The 21,084-nt window shown below is 37.3% G+C and overlaps 1 protein-coding gene across 14 annotated transcripts in view; it reads right to left on the minus strand.

Moving 5' to 3' along the window:
• The window catches only part of LOC129776724 (tight junction protein ZO-2), a 139,953-nt gene that overhangs the window by 65,298 nt on the left and 53,571 nt on the right, over nucleotides 1-21,084 (minus strand). The window contains exons 1-2 of one of the 14 annotated variants that reach the window (XM_055782530.1): nucleotides 19,747-19,853; nucleotides 18,184-19,153 (exon numbers count right to left, since the gene is read on the minus strand). The exons of 11 other annotated variants lie outside the window; for them this stretch is intronic. In XM_055782530.1, the coding sequence (XP_055638505.1) occupies nucleotides 18,184-19,077 (894 nt within the window). In that variant the 5' untranslated portion in view covers nucleotides 19,078-19,153; nucleotides 19,747-19,853. Of the gene's footprint in view, nucleotides 1-10,306; nucleotides 11,611-18,183; nucleotides 19,154-19,427; nucleotides 19,854-21,084 lie in introns of those variants that run through there. 2 more of the 14 variants (XM_055782529.1, XM_055782537.1) reach the window with 2 other exon arrangements.

Genomic DNA, 21,084 nt, shown 5'->3' on the forward strand with positions numbered 1-21,084 from the left:
TCGGAAACTACTGAACCGATCGACATGAAAATTGGTATGTAGGGGTTTTTGGGGCCGGGGAAGGTTTTCGTGATATTTTGAGACCCCTCCCCCCTCTCTAAGGGGGGGCTGTCATACAAATGAAACACAAATTTCTGCATTACTCGGAAATTAACCAAGCAAACGAAACCAAAGTTGGCATGTGAAAGTTTTAGGGTGCAATAAATGTTTCTATGATGGTTAGACAGTCCTTCCCCCACTCAAAGGGGGGGCTGCCATACAAATGAAACACAAATTTCTGCATTACTCGAGAATCAATCAAGCAAATGAAACCAAATTTGGCATGTGGAGGTTTCAGGATGCAATAAATGTTTCTATGGTGATAAGATACTCCTTCCCCCTCTCTTAGAGGGGGCTGCCATACAAATGAAACACAATTTTTTGCATTACTCGGAAATTAATCAATCAAACGAAACCAAAGTTGGCATGTGAAAGTTTTAGGGTGCAATAAATGTTTCTATGATGGTTAGACAGTCCTTCCCCCACTCAAAGGGGGGGCTGCCATACAAATGAAACACAAATTTCTGCATTACTCGAAAATTAATCAAGCAAATGAAACCAAATTTGGCATGTGGAGGTTTTAGGATGCAATAAATGTTTCTATGGTGTTAAGATACTCCTTCCCCCTCTCTTAGAGGGGGCTGCCGTACAAATGAAACACAAATTTTTGCATTACCCGAGAATTAATCAAGCAAATTAAACGAAATTAGGCATATGGAAACTTTAGGGTGCAATGAATGTTTCTATGGTGGTTAGATACCCCTCCCCCCTCTCTTAGGGGTGGCTGCCATACAAATAAAACACAAATTTCTGCATTACTCGAGAATTAATCAAGTAAATGGGCGGGACGAAGTTTGCCGGGTTAGCTAGTATATATATATATATATATATATATATATATATATATATATATATATATACATTAGGGTGCCAGCACATGTATTTAGTGATAAGTTGGCTTCGCTGGTCTATCATTCCTGGGTTTCCGAACGATTTCCTAACTTTCCACGATCTGTTTCAGACCATCCGTGGATTTCGCAAATTTCAAAAGTTTAGCTCTTGAGCGGATAGACAGAAATTTTCGTTTCAAGCGTGCAGAATTAAATCGTGACGCGCTTGCTTCGATGAAGCCATGATGTAACCCAGGGATTCTCGCAGATACTGTATAAGTTATGTTACATGAACCAACTCGTTATAAAAATGACTAATACTTTAATGGAAAGTATTATTGTTGAAATTTTTATTATTAATTATTAATTACACTTGATATTGTCTGAATTTTATATCTATTTATTGATGAGAAAATGATATCAAGTTTTTGAATTGATAAGTATTTTGTATGACATTTTTGAATAAATTTTGCTATGGGGGTCGATGGTATCACTTCATTCTGGAAAAGGGATCTCTTGCCCAAAATAGTTAGAGAGTCCCTGATGTAAACAAACGAACTTATTCTGTTCATACTTACTGATTCAGTGAAATTTTGAAAACATAAATCATTTTTGGTGCTTTTAATGTGACCGGATTTTTATGTGTCCAATCTTTGGAAAAAAAATTTGCGTTCTATCAGAATAACATCAAGCACCACATATCGATAGTCACTCGCCGGAGGTCCCGAGAACTTAGATGGAGGTTCCTATGTATCGACCTTAGAGTTCAAACATGGTACCAAATGATTATCGCATGTCTACGATAAATGATTTCTCCTGGCAAAAAAATGAAAATCGTTTTTTTGTCCAATAGGGACGATGGTTTCTATGGGAGGCGTAATAGATTGATCGTTTGGTATCTAAGCCATGACTCTAAAAACGTTAATATTCAGCCGTTAAATAAAGCTCGAGTCATGCCATATCTGGACGCAATAATAAACGGATTTGTCTCCACCATGCAGCTTCTGATCCTTAGTTCCACTACGACGCTTGCTATGATCATGCCGATCGATAGAATGCAGCGCACAAAAAATGTTTGAGAGCGCTGCCATATTAGCCATATTTAGCCATATTTCAACGACTTCGAGATTTTTCGAAGTGGATATCGAAAATTAATTTCCGGTTTCAGCTTCCATTCAGTATTACTTCTTCGAAACAAAATGAAACTTTTCAGCACTGAAAGAGAGAACGTTTGAAAATCATCTAACTGCTGTCAAAACATTCTCGGCCCAATTACTAGAAGCGCTGCAAAAATAATCAGTGGATATCCAGATGTTAAATGACTCGAACTTTAGTTAGAGAACTGTTCGAGTGTCACGGTTTTTGTGTTCCCCAGGAAGAAACGCTGAAATACACAAGCACTGTTCGTACTTTTCGCAGGAGGACTGAATCAGGAAGGGTCATGATTTCCAGACTGACGTATCTATACGGCGAAACCACCTTCCAACGAATATGGTTTGTTGGACATTCTGCTCAAATCCCAGACAAAAGTACTACTTAGATTGTATTTGAATCCTTTGGGACATCAATTTATTCACAGTTGCCTTTCTACCTTGTAGAGTGGAATGCTTTATCATAAATTCTATGCATTTTTGTCTTTATTAAAAGAACATGAGCATGGTTCCACTCAGAGCAGGATTGGGCGGTTTTTAGAAAATGATCGATTTTCTAAATGGCGTAGGGATCGATTCACTGATTAAATCGGTACCAAATATTCGATCTTTGCTGAATTTATTACTTGTTTCATATAAAAGTGTGTGGAGCCGATCTGGCGTAGTGGTAACATCCATACCTCTCACGCTGAAGATCACGAGTTCAATTCTCACTCCCAACATTCTTCCAAAATTGGAAGTAAAATGTGACGAACCAGCCAAAAGTGTTGAAAGTCACTATAATACAGATATAAAAAAAAAAAAAAAAAAAAATATAAAAGTGTTTCACAATTCTATTCAAACATTAAAGGCATTTTTTTATTCTCAGCATGAAGGTCACGAACAAAATTAAAGCCCACAAACATTTAATTTTCCAGGGCATTCATTTTTCACCGTAATATGATTATGTAATTAAATAAATTATATTTATTTATGAGACTGACCATTGGAACTTTAATGTTGTTTACACGCGGAACAATCAAGAAACGAAAATTACAGTGTTTCATAACTATATAATCAGTATAAAAAACTCACACTCCTTTGCAAAATTAACGTCAATTTCACATCATCTTGAGGAAGATACTTCTGTTTTTGCATCAAAAACACTGTGATAATTGGGTAATGTGGCATCAATTCATAAAATCCGGAAAGTCATGGCATGATTTAATGAATAGGGGCTTCAGATTCTGGACTGGTCAGCTTGTTTACCAAATCAAACCCCTTTCAGGAACTTATGAGGAGAAGAGGTGGACAAAACAGTTCACTTTAATGAATCGTTCAGTGGCCAACCGTTCAGTTAAGTGAACTAGTTCTTTTGAGCAGTTCACTCACTATTTTGTACAGTGAAGGGATATGTCAAAGTAAGTATAAAAAGCGTGTGATGTCATTTGTATGGCAGCCCCCCCTTTGAGTGGGGGAAGGACTGTCTAACCATCATAGAAACATTTATTGCACCCTAAAACTTTCACATGCCAACTTTGGTTTCGTTTGATTGATTAATTTCCGAGTAATGCAAAAATTTGTGTTTCATTTGTACGGCAGCCCCCTCTAAGAGAGGGGGAAGGAGTATCTTAACACCATAGAAACATTTATTGCATCCTAAAACCTCCACATGCCAAATTTGGTTTCATTTGCTTGATTAATTTTCGAGTAATGCAGAAATTTGTGTTTCATTTGTATGGCAGCCCCCCCTTTGAGTGGGGGAAGGACTGTCTAACCATCATAGAAACATTTATTGCACCCTAAAACTTTCACATGCCAACTTTGGTTTCGTTTGATTGATTAATTTCCGAGTAATGCAAAAAATTGTGTTTCATTTGTATGGCAGCCCCCTCTAAGAGAGGGGGAAGGAGTATCTTATCACCATAGAAACATTTATTGCATCCTGAAACCTCCACATGCCAAATTTGGTTTCATTTGCTTGATTGATTCTCGAGTAATGCAGAAATTTGTGTTTCATTTGTATGGCAGCCCCCCCTTTGAGTGGGGGAAGGACTGTCTAACCATCATAGAAACATTTATTGCACCCTAAAACTTTCACATGCCAACTTTGGTTTCGTTTGCTTGGTTAATTTCCGAGTAATGCAGAAATTTGTGTTTCATTTGTATGACAGCCCCCCCTTAGAGAGGGGGGAGGGGTCTCAAAATATCACGAAAACCTTCCCCGGCCCCAAATATATATATATATATATATATATCATCTATCTATCTATCTATCTATATATATCAAAATGGAGTGATGTCTGTCTGTCTGTCTGATTCTTATAGACTCGGAAACTACTGAACCGATCGACATGAAAATTGGTATGTAGGGGTTTTTGGGGCCGGGGAAGGTTTTCGTGATATTTTGAGACCCCTCCCCCCTCTCTAAGGGGGGGCTGTCATACAAATGAAACACAAATTTCTGCATTACTCGGAAATTAACCAAGCAAACGAAACCAAAGTTGGCATGTGGAGGTTTCAGGATGCAATAAATGTTTCTATGGTGATAAGATACTCCTTCCCCCTCTCTTAGAGGGGGCTGCCATACAAATGAAACACAATTTTTTGCATTACTCGGAAATTAATCAATCAAACGAAACCAAAGTTGGCATGTGAAAGTTTTAGGGTGCAATAAATGTTTCTATGATGGTTAGATAGTCCTTCCCCCACTCAAAGGGGGGGCTGCCATACAAATGAAACACAAATTTCTGCATTACTCGAAAATTAATCAAGCAAATGAAACCAAATTTGGCATGTGGAGGTTTTAGGATGCAATAAATGTTTCTATGGTGTTAAGATACTCCTTCCCCCTCTCTTAGAGGGGGCTGCCGTACAAATGAAACACAAATTTTTGCATTACTCGAGAATCAATCAAGCAAATGAAACCAAATTTGGCATGTGGAGGTTTCAGGATGCAATAAATGTTTCTATGGTGATAAGATACTCCTTCCCCCTCTCTTAGAGGGGGCTGCCATACAAATGAAACACAATTTTTTGCATTACTCGGAAATTAATCAATCAAACGAAACCAAAGTTGGCATGTGAAAGTTTTAGGGTGCAATAAATGTTTCTATGATGGTTAGATAGTCCTTCCCCCACTCAAAGGGGGGGCTGCCATACAAATGAAACACAAATTTCTGCATTACTCGAGAATCAATCAAGCAAATGAAACCAAATTTGGCATGTGGAGGTTTCAGGATGCAATAAATGTTTCTATGGTGATAAGATACTCCTTCCCCCTCTCTTAGAGGGGGCTGCCATACAAATGAAACACAATTTTTTGCATTACTCGGAAATTAATCAATCAAACGAAACCAAAGTTGGCATGTGAAAGTTTTAGGGTGCAATAAATGTTTCTATGATGGTTAGATAGTCCTTCCCCCACTCAAAGGGGGGGCTGCCATACAAATGAAACACAAATTTCTGCATTACTCGAAAATTAATCAAGCAAATGAAACCAAATTTGGCATGTGGAGGTTTTAGGATGCAATAAATGTTTCTATGGTGTTAAGATACTCCTTCCCCCTCTCTTAGAGGGGGCTGCCGTACAAATGAAACACAAATTTTTGCATTACCCGAGAATTAATCAAGCAAATTAAACGAAATTAGGCATATGGAAACTTTAGGGTGCAATGAATGTTTCTATGGTGGTTAGATACCCCTCCCCCCTCTCTTAGGGGTGGCTGCCATACAAATAAAACACAAATTTCTGCATTACTCGAGAATTAATCAAGTAAATGGGCGGGACGAAGTTTGCCGGGTTAGCTAGTATATATATATATATATATATATATATATATATATATATATATATATATATATATATATATATATATATATATATATATATATATATACATTAGGGTGCCAGCGCATGTATTTAGTGATAAGTTGGCTTCGCTGTGGTCTATCATTCCTGGGTTTCCGAACGATTTCCTAACTTTCCACGATCTGTTTCAGACCATCCGTGGATTTCGCAAATTTCAAAAGTTTAGCTCTTGAGCGGATAGACAGAAATTTTCGTTTCAAGCGTGCAGAATTAAATCGTGACGCGCTTGCTTCGATGAAGCCATGATGTAACCCAGGGATTCTCGCAGATACTGTATAAGTTATGTTACATGAACCAACTCGTTATAAAAATGACTAATACTTTAATGGAAAGTATTATTGTTGAAATTTTTATTATTAATTATTAATTACACTTGATATTGTCTGAATTTTATATCTATTTATTGATGAGAAAATGATATCAAGTTTTTGAATTGATAAGTATTTTGTATGACATTTTTGAATAAATTTTGCTATGGGGGTCGATGGTATCACTTCATTCTGGAAAAGGGATCTCTTGCCCAAAATAGTTAGAGAGTCCCTGATGTAAACAAACGAACTTATTCTGTTCATACTTACTGATTCAGTGAAATTTTGAAAACATAAATCATTTTTGGTGCTTTTAATGTGACCGGATTTTTATGTGTCCAATCTTTGGAAAAAAAATTTGCGTTCTATCAGAATAACATCAAGCACCACATATCGATAGTCACTCGCCGGAGGTCCCGAGAACTTAGATGGAGGTTCCTATGTATCGACCTTAGAGTTCAAACATGGTACCAAATGATTATCGCATGTCTACGATAAATGATTTCTCCTGGCAAAAAAATGAAAATCGTTTTTTTGTCCAATAGGGACGATGGTTTCTATGGGAGGCGTAATAGATTGATCGTTTGGTATCTAAGCCATGACTCTAAAAACGTTAATATTCAGCCGTTAAATAAAGCTCGAGTCATACCATATCTGGACGCAATAATAAACGGATTTGTCTCCACCATGCAGCTTCTGATCCTTAGTTCCACTACGACGCTTGCTATGATCATGCCGATCGATAGAATGCAGCGCACAAAAAATGTTTGAGAGCGCTGCCATATTAGCCATATTTAGCCATATTTCAACGACTTCGAGATTTTTCGAAGTGGATATCGAAAATTAATTTCCGGTTTCAGCTTCCATTCAGTATTACTTCTTCGAAACAAAATGAAACTTTTCAGCACTGAAAGAGAGAACGTTTGAAAATCATCTAACTGCTGTCAAAACATTCTCGGCCCAATTACTAGAAGCGCTGCAAAAATAATCAGTGGATATCCAGATGTTAAATGACTCGAACTTTAGTTAGAGAACTGTTCGAGTGTCACGGTTTTTGTGTTCCCCAGGAAGAAACGCTGAAATACACAAGCACTGTTCGTACTTTTCGCAGGAGGACTGAATCAGGAAGGGTCATGATTTCCAGACTGACGTATCTATACGGCGAAACCACCTTCCAACGAATATGGTTTGTTGGACATTCTGCTCAAATCCCAGACAAAAGTACTACTTAGATTGTATTTGAATCCTTTGGGACATCAATTTATTCACAGTTGCCTTTCTACCTTGTAGAGTGGAATGCTTTATCATAAATTCTATGCATTTTTGTCTTTATTAAAAGAACATAAGCATGGTTCCACTCAGAGCAGGATTGGGCGGTTTTTAGAAAATGATCGATTTTCTAAATGGCGTAGGGATCGATTCACTGATTAAATCGGTACCAAATATTCGATCTTTGCTGAATTTATTACTTGTTTCATATAAAAGTGTGTGGAGCCGATCTGGCGTAGTGGTAACATCCATACCTCTCACGCTGAAGATCACGAGTTCAATTCTCACTCCCAACATTCTTCCAAAATTGGAAGTAAAATGTGACGAACCAGCCAAAAGTGTTGAAAGTCACTATAATACAGATATAAAAAAAAAAAAAAAAAATATAAAAGTGTTTCACAATTCTATTCAAACATTAAAGGCATTTTTTTATTCTCAGCATGAAGGTCACGAACAAAATTAAAGCCCACAAACATTTAATTTTCCAGGGCATTCATTTTTCACCGTAATATGATTATGTAATTAAATAAATTATATTTATTTATGAGACTGACCATTGGAACTTTAATGTTGTTTACACGCGGAACAATCAAGAAACGAAAATTACAGTGTTTCATAACTATATAATCAGTATAAAAAACTCACACTTCTTTGCAAAATTAACGTCAATTTCACATCATCTTGAGGAAGATACTTCTGTTTTTGCATCAAAAACACTGTGATAATTGGGTAATGTGGCATCAATTCATAAAATCCGGAAAGTCATGGCATGATTTAATGAATAGGGGCTTCAGATTCTGGACTGGTCAGCTTGTTTACCAAATCAAACCCCTTTCAGGAACTTATGAGGAGAAGAGGTGGACAAAACAGTTCACTTTAATGAATCGTTCAGTGGCCAACCGTTCAGTTAAGTGAACTAGTTCTTTTGAGCAGTTCACTCACTATTTTGTACAGTGAAGGGATATGTCAAAGTAAGTATAAAAAGCGTGTGATGTTATGTAGGACTGTTCATTCATAAAATGCCGTTTTAATCAATATTCATCCGATATTCGTTAGAAATAACTTAGCACAATAGAGAATCAAATTTTGATTTTGATATTTTGATTTTGTTTGAGTCGTTATTCATTATATTCAGCACAAACTAGCGTTGTACTGCTTTGCTTACGATGTATTGCAATAAATGCTATGGCAAAACTGTACCCAAATCGCGAACGTCCATCTCAAAGTTTTCGAGCACAATATGATATAATTCAAAACATATTTCATATTAGCGACGCGAATTTTACTGTTTAACAAGACTGTTTAAATCTCCGCTAGTGAACTAGTTGAACTAGTTCTTTTGATCAGTTCATGAACGGTTTGCCCATCTCTAATGAGGAGCGATCGTAGGAATAGTAGATGCAGCTTACGAGCAGTATGAGAGATTTGAAGAGCTTAAACATGCAGTATTCTTTGCATAGAACGAGATACACGCTACAATATGGCGCACCACTCCGAATGTGTTATTTGAACTGATTGAGAACTTAAGATGACTTACGAATTAGAAACTTTTTGTAATTCACGGGAAATTGACGTAAACACTGACAAAACACATGATTTTAGTTTTTTGAATGTCCCGCGCCTAGACACAACAATAAAGTTCAAATGGCCAGTCTTATAAATAAAGATAGTTATTATATCCTACACAATATACTTCAATTCAACAAACTTCTTACAACTTCATACTCTGAAAACTCAGAAAAATGGAGTGATTCTATAGTTATGAAACGCAGTGTATAATTATTGACCACTTGTTTTGTAGTTATCAAGCTCAAAAAGTGCGTCTCCAAAATTTACGACCACTAATTTGACAACATTGAAAGGGATGTTTATGAAATTTGTCAGCTGATATTTGGTGAGATTTAAATCAATGTTCACTGAAAAACAAATTCACAAAAAAAATTCTACGATAAAAAGATCGGAAAGATCGAAAAGAAAAGATCGATTTTTGCGATTTTTCGGAGAATCGATCCAAAAAATCGGAAAGGATCGCCCAATCTTAACTCAGAGGCTTTTTCCTATCCTCAAACACGGTTCATTGATGCTTGATATTGCTTCTTCTTCTTCAATGGCACTAACGTTCCTAGAGGAACTTCGCCGTCTCAACGTAGTATTATTTGCGTCATTTTTATTAGTACTTAGTTGAGATTTCTATGCCAAATAACACGCCTTGAATGCATTCTGAGTGGCAAGCTCTAGAATACGCGTGATCACAGTGCAAGTCGGAGGAAATTTCTTTGACGAAAAATTCCACCGACCAGAACGGGAATCGAACCCGAACACCCGGCATGTTAGTTATGACGCTAACCACTCGGCCAAGGGAGCACAATATTGCTTGATATTGCTGAGCCATTTAAAAATTAATTTATTACAAACAAAACTGCATTTCTACCACATCCGAATTAGGTTGAAGACTTATCAAGAGTGAAATATGCGACTTCGAGACTGAGAGAGCCACTCGTTGTTTTCATTACGGCATCGCGGATAGTTTAAAAAAAATAAAAACTGCAGCTGCTTATTAATAAAGACTGACTTCACGAAAACTGGTTTTATGCCTTTGCTTTCTTAAGGTCACATTCTTCTGAGTCGTTTGCGTGTATGGGGGAGAATGGCGCGCAGTGCAGTTCTGCATGTTCTAACTAATGTGAAAAAATACGCGGTCATAAAAAATACAAACAATAATATCGGTTAGGTGGTTTTAAGTGTTATATTACTATGCTTTGGATGGAAATATGAAAAAAATAATCAATTTGACTCTACCTGACTATCGTTTTGGAAATGGTTATTGGGTAGTTGCGATCCATTGGTGGCTCCGATCATGTCCATGTTGGTTCATTAGAAATACTATTTTATCCAGATATCCATTCAATTGCATGTAACATGACACCATTCAGATCATTTCGAATTCCCCTATAGTAACCGATTTTTCTGTTTCCACATAGAGGGGTGGGGTTCGAATCACAGCATTTGCACAAGCATTGAAATTACACGAAATCCAAGCTTCACCACCAATTTATACACTCAATGCGTCGTTATCTCGATTTTCAGGTTTCAAATCTGAATGCACACATTTCTATACTGTTGATCAATACTGGTTTGACTACACTCGCATCTGACATTTGGATATGATATGGGCTATTTCATGGATTGCTGTTATGCTGGTGTCAGATATCCGATGTGTTTGTGAAGCTACGCAGCTTTTTTTTCGTCTGTCACTAGTATGGCTATGCGGAACGGATTTAAATTCCAAAATATTTCAACTCCACATCACGATGACCACAGCACCAGCGTTTCCAAAACCTTGAATTGGTAATTCATACTTCAGCACAACATATTTCTTCTCTCTTTTCTCCGTTCCGAAGCACATAAAACTAAGCAAACATACACTCACACAACGACGCAAAGGCAGGCAAATTGTAGCCGTGCAAAACGAAAACTTACGATTAAATTTCTTCACATTCTGCGAAATCGAACACGGAATTTATGATTGTTGTTCGAGCACACTCCATACACACTGCTACACGCAACAACACTATCTCGAAGGCCTTTCAAAGGAAGCGTTTGGTCGGTCATTCGAACAACGTTGGAATGTTGGATTTCGAATGTTCAGTGGAGAAAAAAAACTAGTTTCGCAGCGCATAAGGGCAAAATTCCACACCTACGATTCAGGTTTCTCCGCCGTTTACTCACATTGATATCGGTTAAATGCACTTGTTGCGAAATATTAACACAGATTTTGATGGTGGTTTTAAAAATATCTGTAGATTATCTATGCAATAATGTTTAAAACTACAGATCTCGGAGAATGTGTTCTGATTCGGCTGAATTTGACGCAGCAGCCAGGCACCAGCAGCAAATCTCAACGATTCAACGCGCACGACTCAACAGTATGAAATAAAATGGACGCCCAGAAACAAGTTGTGGCTCGGATAGCGAATGAAAGTTAAGCCGAAACGGCTGCTTCGACGACAACGATGACGTTGTGGCGGCTGGAGGAAGTTAGGATCGTGCGCGCGCGAAGAGCGACGTGTTTGTAAGAAAGCCCAATTCAAACCCAACAGGCAAGTCCACAGGAAGAAACGAGAAATCTACAAACTTAAACATTACTTCTCATTCGCCTGACTTATGTCTTGTCCGTTGTTGCGCTCTTTGCCATCTCTGATTTGCTTTCTGCAGCTAACGACGATGACGACGACTATGACTGGGATGGAATGATGACGGCGAATCGGTGGAGAGACGGATGAATGGAGTTTTTTTTTGTATTCTAAATTACGATCTTCGAACAGGTAAAAATATTCGACGTTAGTCATTTATGTAACCCTCACATACACAGTCCAACACCAAATGGAATGAATGTTAGTTTTGGCTCTAAACACAACACGGATAGCAAAATAACACTTCTATTTATTTTTAGACGACACAACAAAATTTAATTGTATATCAATCAGGCTTCAATTTAAGAATATGTTTTTCATATTAATATTAAGCATTTTGAATAGTCAATTAACTTTTTTTTGGAATTCTAGCTAAAAAGAAAAGAAAGCTAAAAATATTATCCATAAACTATCTATCAAACGCAAATAATTAAATGCGAAGACAGCGAGGAGCGAATAGATCCTGAATAGACAAAATGACATGGATATCAGATGAAGTCCATGTCATTTTGGCGTTGCATATACGAAATGAAATGTAAATATATGAAAAATAAATCTGTTCCTGAAATGAACCTGCATGGTTGCAGAGCCGATCACTTTCAAAAGGCTACTTTAACGATTATCGCAGCACAACTGCTTTAGGAGGCTACCGCAAATAAGCCTCACCATAAAAATGAATCGAAAATTCAAATACATCGCGATCGTCTAATCGTCGAATGAATGCAGAGCCGAGGAGATTGAAAAAGAAGACAAAACATATCCCTGGACCGGCTTAGGATAAAACTAACACAAAGACGCAAGTTCAGCGCAAGTATGCAAGTCCCAATGCCACGATGGGAAAACATGAATCATGGCTCTAGGTTCTCCTCTACACCTTATGATTCGGTCATTACACAGTGAACACATCGTGCTCAAATGGTTGAACAAAAACAACACACTCGAAAGTGTGTGAGTGTCCCATAAAGTATCCACTCCCAGCTATACACATAGTTTGTCACTCCTTCCCCTCTTAATTAAGATTATTTGTATTATTCAATCAATGTACGTCACGGCTTGGCGTTCGCTACAATCATCTACCGACGAATGGAAAACACATGCCGCAAAGCAACTGCACATTTTAGACCAGTTAAAAAGTTGTCATGCAACTTTATGTTGCGTTGCTGCCTCAAGCGCTGACATGTGGTAGTGAACGTTTCGGAAAGCTTTCGGTACGCATGTTGTTTTGAGTGCTGTGAGCGACCTTCACAATGTGTGGGGTGAAGTGATGCTTGCAATAATCGCGTGCATATACACTAAAAAAGAGATAGGAAAGAAATCTCCCTTTGCGCCTATGTTTGGAATCAAACACAAACACAGCAAACCAACTCAAAGAAGGTTGGTGGAACAGAAACTTCGAAAAGAAATAGAGAGAGAAACACAAATTAGCATTGCTTTTGCAATATTATAAATATATGTGGCTAATGAGAAATGGAAAAACATATTATTTACCTAAGTGAAGCATTTGTGATATCTGACGAGATTTCGAGATATTCTACATCGTAGTGATCAGGCAGCATCTCGAACGCAAATGATTCGCATATATTGATAAGTACCTATTGAGCAATTCCACACTGAATTAGGCCATTTTGTCGTGATCAAACAGAGCCTGTTTGACGATCATTCTTACTACTAACTAACAAAGCCCTTAATTTTGTGCAAAAAATTTGATTTTCTCACTACATCTTATACGATGACGATAGATATTCAATTGTGTTGGTATACTTAAAAAAAGCAGAAACAAGGTCACATTCATTTCTAATTGTTATTTATTATTAAAGGGTGAAACGATTAAAATTTGGTCAACTTTCAAATATGGTCAAATTTCACATCATTTATTTGAGTGTACATTTAAAAAAAACCGGTACACCCCTAATTTTGTAGGTGTTTGCATGTAAAACGATTCCTTCATTTTTATGTTGACGCTCGTTTTTCATTTCTTAAATGCCTTTCAAGCAAGAGAAGCAATGCTGGAAAATTTTGAACAGCGAATTCGTAGACTTTGTTCGCCGCAGAATGCCATTTTGCTTCGAGCTGTTTTTCACGCTCAGGCGTTTTTTACGTCTTCTTCAAGTTCCTCCTGCAAATACCCAACTTTGACGGAGACCCCGAAAAGTCATCGCTATTTCTTGCCACTTTTGAGAGTATCACCAAGATATGTGGGTACACTGTGGTAGATTGCAGAAGTGCTTGCATTTATGCAGAACGTGAACAATGTTTTCGACACCCTCAAAATGCGTTTCGGACTTCCAAAGGTCGTGATCGATCCTCTCATTCGGAAGGCTCTGCCAGCCCTGAAGGTGGACAATCTAGGAATCGACATTGCAATAGGAGTCCGAAACATGGCGATAACCGCTTGCGAACTCTACGATTATCTTTTTAGCGTGTCGCTGTTAGTCGATCATTTATCACCGATGACAAAACTCAACTGGACCATGGAATACTCGTGTAACCCTGAGTGCTTTCAGTGACTGGTTGTATTCTGTGGCAGAGGCTACGAGACTCGTGAGTATTACACCCGTTTATTCAGCTGCTCACATACAACGTCGGCGAAAATAGGGACGACGGGTACTTGAATGTACAACATGAACTATCTCCAGACAGCGCAATGTAGGTCATCTCTTAGACAGAACACTTAATTTGATATACACAAATTAATAACTGGAAGTGGCTCAAATCGATGATAGATGCTGACTCTCTTTCTCTCTTTCTCTCTTTCTCTCTTTCTCTCTTTCTCTCTCTCTCTCTCTCTCTCTCTCTCCAATATCAGCAATTTTCGTGCACTTGAAAAATGTCTTATATGCAGGCAATTTTCAAAAACCGTATAGAGCCGAATGAACTGCAATGTTGAAAGCCTCTCTAATACAAACAAGGAAGGAAAAAGGCAGTAAAGTGGACACATCAAACTATCGTCGTATAACCTCGTTATCTCCGGGATCTAAGCATAAGCAATTCGAGATAATCATCAACCTATTTTTGCACATCTCAACATGATTTCTGTCCTCAGCGGATAGTGTTTACACCGACATCAATCTGATTCTGGTACATCCGATCTGGATTGCCACATTTAATTTTGTAAAATTTTCTGAAAAAAACTGTAAATCTGTTTTTTAGCAAGAAAATAACTGTATCTGTAAATGTATTAAAGAAAAAAATGAAAATAAAGATTTATTTTCATTTAGAATTTATTTTTCTTATCTATGGGTTGTTAAAGTCGTATCAATACAACTAAATAAATCATGAAAAGGTTTTCTCATAATCCTCTGAATCGTATGATGTTTATACATGGTTTTGTTGAACTTTGCCTTCGAATTTTTCGTCAATTTCATCCTTGAAGCTTTTTCTTGAACCGATATATATAGTTCTATAATTGTGGATACCAGTGGATACCGGAAATCGAATTTGTTTTGTTAGCATTGTTAAGCGAAAATATTCACTCAACACACGCATCCAATATCTGGGACTAAGTTGTATCTGAGTCACTCGATTTTTGCCCCATTTTTCTTGAGAAGCCTGAATTCGTTATCCAAGCCTTGTCTGTTACCTGCTTCAACGAATTGAGAAAATTGGCGCAGCAAATCATTAAGATTTGGTAGAAATCGTCAAATGAAAATGAAAGATTTTTATATCGAATGAAATATCTTATTTTGAATGAAAATTTCGTTGGATTTCGAACCATATTCACTGAAACTAATTAAGATGACAATGTGAAAGAATGTGCAGTATGCTAGCAGGCGTAATTAGTTGTCGGCGCTGGTCGTAAGACTGATATGCCCTCATAAGGCTCTTTTGATTACGCTTTCTTTGAAAACGGTCCGGGAAAATCCAGTTTGGAGAAATGAAATCGAATGAAACTTTCAATTGAAAGCAGTGAACGTCCTTTCACATGTGAAACTGAAAGTGACATAAACCCATTCAAATGATAATGAAAAGGACACTTTCAATTGTCAAGTGAAAGCGTCTGCTTTCAAATTCAAAGAAACCCAACGAGAACGAAATTGAAGAATCGATGTTGCAGATTGTGTAGTGAATGCACACAATCGAAATTGAAATTGACTGAAGAGAAAGAAAGAAGTAAAAAAGTCATTTTCATCGTTTAGTTTCGAAATTTTCAAGCCCTGGTTCAAATCATATTTAACTGATAGTCAATTTCAAATCAGCAATCGTCAAATCGTCAAATGGGATTAGCAATATCTGCAACGTTCACTACCCGGTGTTGTTATTCGTATTGTTCTTTAAAGATGTGTCTCATATTCTTGTAAACAGCCATTTCATGTTCTTCGAGAATTACTTGAAAATCTATTTCATTGTAAGGAACCCTGATGACTGTCGCCAACTGCAGTAGACACTAAATGCGTTTGTTAATTGGTGTTTACTAGATCAACTCCCTGTGCGTTTGTCGAAATATTGAATCTTTCCGAAGAACGGCCGATAGTACTACGTCTTTGGTTTATATATAGTGGGGTCAGTCTACCAAATTGAAAATGAGGCATGTAACGATTTTTTAAGGCAATTCAAACGCATAGTACGTAAAATCGTTATTGTGAAATATATTATGTTGTATACCATTACACAGGAAATTTATCCAGCAATTTTTTTTGCTTAAAACATGAACAAAATATAGTAGAAACAGTTAACAATTTGCCGATTAATGTCGTCGCGAAAAATTCAATTCCCCTTGCTTTCGTTATTCAACCGAATACATCCAGCAACACATGAAACCGAATACGTGTGATGTTGTAATGAAGCTCATTGAAAACTACATTTTTTGTTTGAACACACGTGCTGTAATGTCATGACAACGTATTTCGTTTTGGTCTGGCAATAAATAAGGCGGTGTCGGTGTTGCTCATGATAGCGCCTCGCGAATGAATGTTTTCCTTCTCATGCCGCTTCCGTGTCGTAGGAATCGCAGTCGTTCGCTCTCTACCTTCGCGTATATTGACCTTGAATTGTTGGCACAGTTCACGAATCCTGTCAAACACATAAAAATCTTTCGAACATGTTCTCTTATTTGTTCTATCCCTCCAACTACAGATTCATAAATATTAATTCAAAATTAACAATAATGTTGAAAATGATTCAAGCACAGTACAAGTATAAAAATGACGCAAGAAATACTACGTTGAGAATGCGAACGTTAGTGCCTTTGAAGATGAAAATGAAGAGCGTCAGTGAACGGTGTGTGTTCATCGCTTCACTGTGCAGTCGCCTGCAATGATTCAAGCAACGCTTGCGCATTGAATTTATACACGTGTTCTCCAGCTGTTGTTTTATCAGGATTAATGGCAATAGAATGATTGTCATTTTTCAATCCGAGCGTGTGTGATTTGAAGAATCCTTCCTGGGATATGTCAATGAGTGGTAGGCTCATGCTCTTTTGTTTTGGTCATAGTTTTCATCCTGAAATATCTTTTTTTTTTTGCATCTCATTTTTAGTCCTTTATTGCGTTTTCCGCAATTTTCATTATACGCTGGAACCTTGCCAGACTATTGAACGGGTAATCGAGGTTCTCCTGTATGTTTGATTTTCTGATGCGCGAAAATTTTTGCTCGTGCATAATTCGAAAATGGATGGTGGGATTTGGGTTGTAACCCAAACAAAATATTGTGTTATTAGTACAATTGAAATTCATGTTGACGCATTTAGCTTCGTGTTCGACTGATTTGAAGCGAAAATGGCCATGGAGAAACTATTCATTCACCATATATACTCAGAGGGCGGTTCTCAGAAAATCTGATCCCACTTCGGTATGTTTTATCGATATAAGATAACATAAGAGATAAGAGATAAGATAAAACAACTACTGATCACCATCATTCTGCTATCGTCACTCTAGTGTCCCACCGATGGACTGAACAAACGACACCCAACAATCAAACATGAACAGTCCTTTTCAGGGCCACCAAATTATTATCAAAGAATTTCATGATAAAATGTTTCAAACATATCCACAATCTATACGCAACAAATGGCCTAACGTAATCCTACGTCAACTATGCAGTCGTATCTTGTGTGCCTCCTGTAACTTTTTTTTCAAAATATTTGATTATGTAATGATTTGATAACAGTTCTGTAACTTCAAGTTATCAAAGGGTTTTTCAAATTTTGGCATTTAAGATTGCAATAAAAATCTAATGTATTCGGTGGAAATAATATTTCTAACCAATTTTGTTTATCAATTTTATAGTTTTTAATAGTCCCCTTTATTCCGCGCGGCGAGTGACGTGATATAGCAAAGTTTATCACTTTATTCTGGAAGCCGCCTTACTTATTAGCTCTTATTCGACACCCAAGTCGATAACAAATGAGGACACGACTTCAAATCTCACCTAGTAGCGAACTATAGTGACACCATTCGCCCACGGGAGTGCAGTGACTTGATCCATCTCACGTCAATCGCCGCGCGGAATAAAGAGGAATTACTCTTCACCAGCAATACATACCTTGGGTCTTTTTCTGCTGCTGATATATCTATCGTTTATCATACCAATGATTGCTGCTGGGGATGGAATCCTGTATCGCCTGAAACTATCATTTCTATTGACACATATGCCGGAAGCAGCGGTTGGAATAATCTGTGCTTGTTTTTGATTAAAATGGGCGCCAGGTATCGCTGTTTCCTTCATCTTTTGATCTCCATCTCCGTTTGAAGGCTGATTGATTACATGTCTTTTGTCTGGCATGCACATTCTTTGTTGGCAGTTTTGCTTACGCGTATTGAAGTGTTCATTCAAGGGTACAGGCATCTGGCTCGCCCTGGGCAGCGTTGTCAGATAATTATCAGCAAATGCTCTAGAAGTGGGTGTAAATCTACGGTCTATCGTCATCGTTGCCGTTGGATTCACATTCATTCCGAAACACTGGTTATCAGTGAACTGTCTTTGCATCATTTTCGAGGATTCGGCGGGAAAACAGTCGCGCTGTACAAAGTGTCGGTGGGGTCCATAATCCATAACGTTCACAACTGGTCTAGATAAGTCTGCGGATGCGGCTAAAACATTTTCACATGGACGTCCATCAGGGGCTATCAATGAGTACAGGTCGTTACGATTTCTGTACCCTTTATGATAAGCTGGTAGCGTTTTTGTATGCTGACAACTGTAACCGTTGAGACCGGAACTAGTTTTCAAAAAGTGTTCCACAGGATAGAAATTTTTGGTTGTTATAGACGATGACACATATGAGTTCCGCTTTTTCTTTCCTTTCATAGAAGTTGTACTGGATTTTCTTCTATGGCGATGCGAAGATTGATAGTCACTCTTACTTTGGGTTTTCTTGATACTCTTCACACCCACATTTGATTTTGGGGCACGTTTTATCCAATCCGGAAGTTTCATTCTGGTTGAGCGGTTGTTCAGTCGACGTATATTCCAATTCTGCCTCGAGTGTTCAAGGCCAACGCATGTAGTTTCACTAATTCAATTAGAAAAAATCTGATTCAATCACTTCACATAACACATTGTGGAACAGATTTTTACACAAGTTTGAAAATTTTTACCAATATTACATTATTGTTTGATTGTAATTATTTACGGTTGTTTCATTCAATTGAAACATTCATCAGACGGTTTACAGCCACTTTTACAACAAAAAATAATTCACTGGATATGTATTCTTTTTAATAAAATTCACACATTTTTAATTAATTTCTTATAAATCATAATTAAGAGGAGAGTTGATTGATTACCGAAATCAAAAGCGATAAACCAAATTCACGGGGATAGTAAACGTCATCCTTAGGATGTTCTATGACCAACGGCACGATACGAACTAACCGCAATGCTATCTTGAATGACGCCGATAGCATAATTTCGCCTATTGCATGTTAGTTATACAGACGGGTTCTTCAGGATGAAAGATAAATTGTGCTACTAAAATCTTCACTCTTCAAAATCCACTGATTTTGTTTTCCATTCTTGTCACGCTGTTTTCGAAAATCTGAGCTTTGAAACAGATCGAAAATGGTTTTCAAACACTCAATGATTAAACATTAAATTTATACGAACTCATTGTACACCTTGCAGCGAGTAATTTTACTGCACTTGAATAATTTGTTGCAACCTTTTTTTTGTCAACGCACATTTGGCACAAAAAATATCGGGATATTAACTGTAGCAACACAAATAAAACCAACAAAGCTCGGTTCAATAATAGAAATAACTCCAAAATGCCATTTTATTCGTTTGGCTCACCGGCGTATAAATAATTACATTATCGGCCCGTACTTTGGTCATCGTCATGCGCACTTGGAGTGTTCCATGTCACACATAGAATTGTGAGGATAGCTGGCAATGCTATCTACTATCTACATACACCCCCTATTTCTCGATTTGTACACTGTTTTTCGTTCGCTGGAAAACAAATCAAAACGAAAGAACTGTACAAGGTTTGCATTCTCCTGAATCTATTCCGAGACACCGGTATATGTAAGGATATCACTTACGGCAAATGTTCTATGAAAATAAGAATTTTGCTACAATTTCTCAGTATTTGATCAAACGGTCAAACGGAACGGTTATCATCGACGCTAGTTTATATGACAGACAACGGATGTTAACTTACTGTGTTTCCCTATTTGGACATGCGACACAGTTTGATTATAAGAAAGCAAATTACACTATCTTCTTCTCTATCTTTATGTTTGATGAAATTAGAAAAGGTGAAGAATCGAAATAAACTGATTCGACCCTTTGAACTGCGACGGCCATTCATCACATAAAACTCTCGTTTTTTGGCGACTTCGGCATTGAAATAAATACTGACACTCTTAAACTATGTTGGTGTGGTCCATGAGTCCTTGGAAAGGGGAAACTAGAGGTCAAATCGGAAGTTCCTTTTTCGACACCTCCAAAGATGGTGGTCCTGAACCGATATTCGATTTTTTTGCAAGGAATCTACTCTCAATTGGCCGGAAATGACATATACCTAGAGATGCCTAAATATTTCGTTTACTCGATTATGGATTAATCGGTTGGGCATTTTACAATAATCGATTAATTCGAATAACTTTATCTTTAAGTATTCGATTAATCAAGCGAGTATTTGTTGTACAGGCATCGATAATGAGAAGAATTATGGTGTCATAATTTGAAAAGTTACATCAAATATTATTTTGAAAATCAACATCAATGTGCCCAATAATAGTTTTTGGATGTTTTTTCAGTATTTCAGTTTGTTGAAAAATCTAACAATTAATGATTTTCGTGGGCTTTCCATTCCATTTCCGTGCCCGCATTACGAAAATGATCCACATTATTCTTATGGATGAAAAAATTATAACCTTACCCTTAACTTAAGAAATTGTGTTTCTTGTTTTTATTGATCACTGTTTTCGCCCCTAGTTA

Source organism: Toxorhynchites rutilus, chromosome 3, assembly GCF_029784135.1.
Source record: "Toxorhynchites rutilus septentrionalis strain SRP chromosome 3, ASM2978413v1, whole genome shotgun sequence".
NCBI lineage: Eukaryota > Metazoa > Arthropoda > Insecta > Diptera > Culicidae > Toxorhynchites > Toxorhynchites rutilus.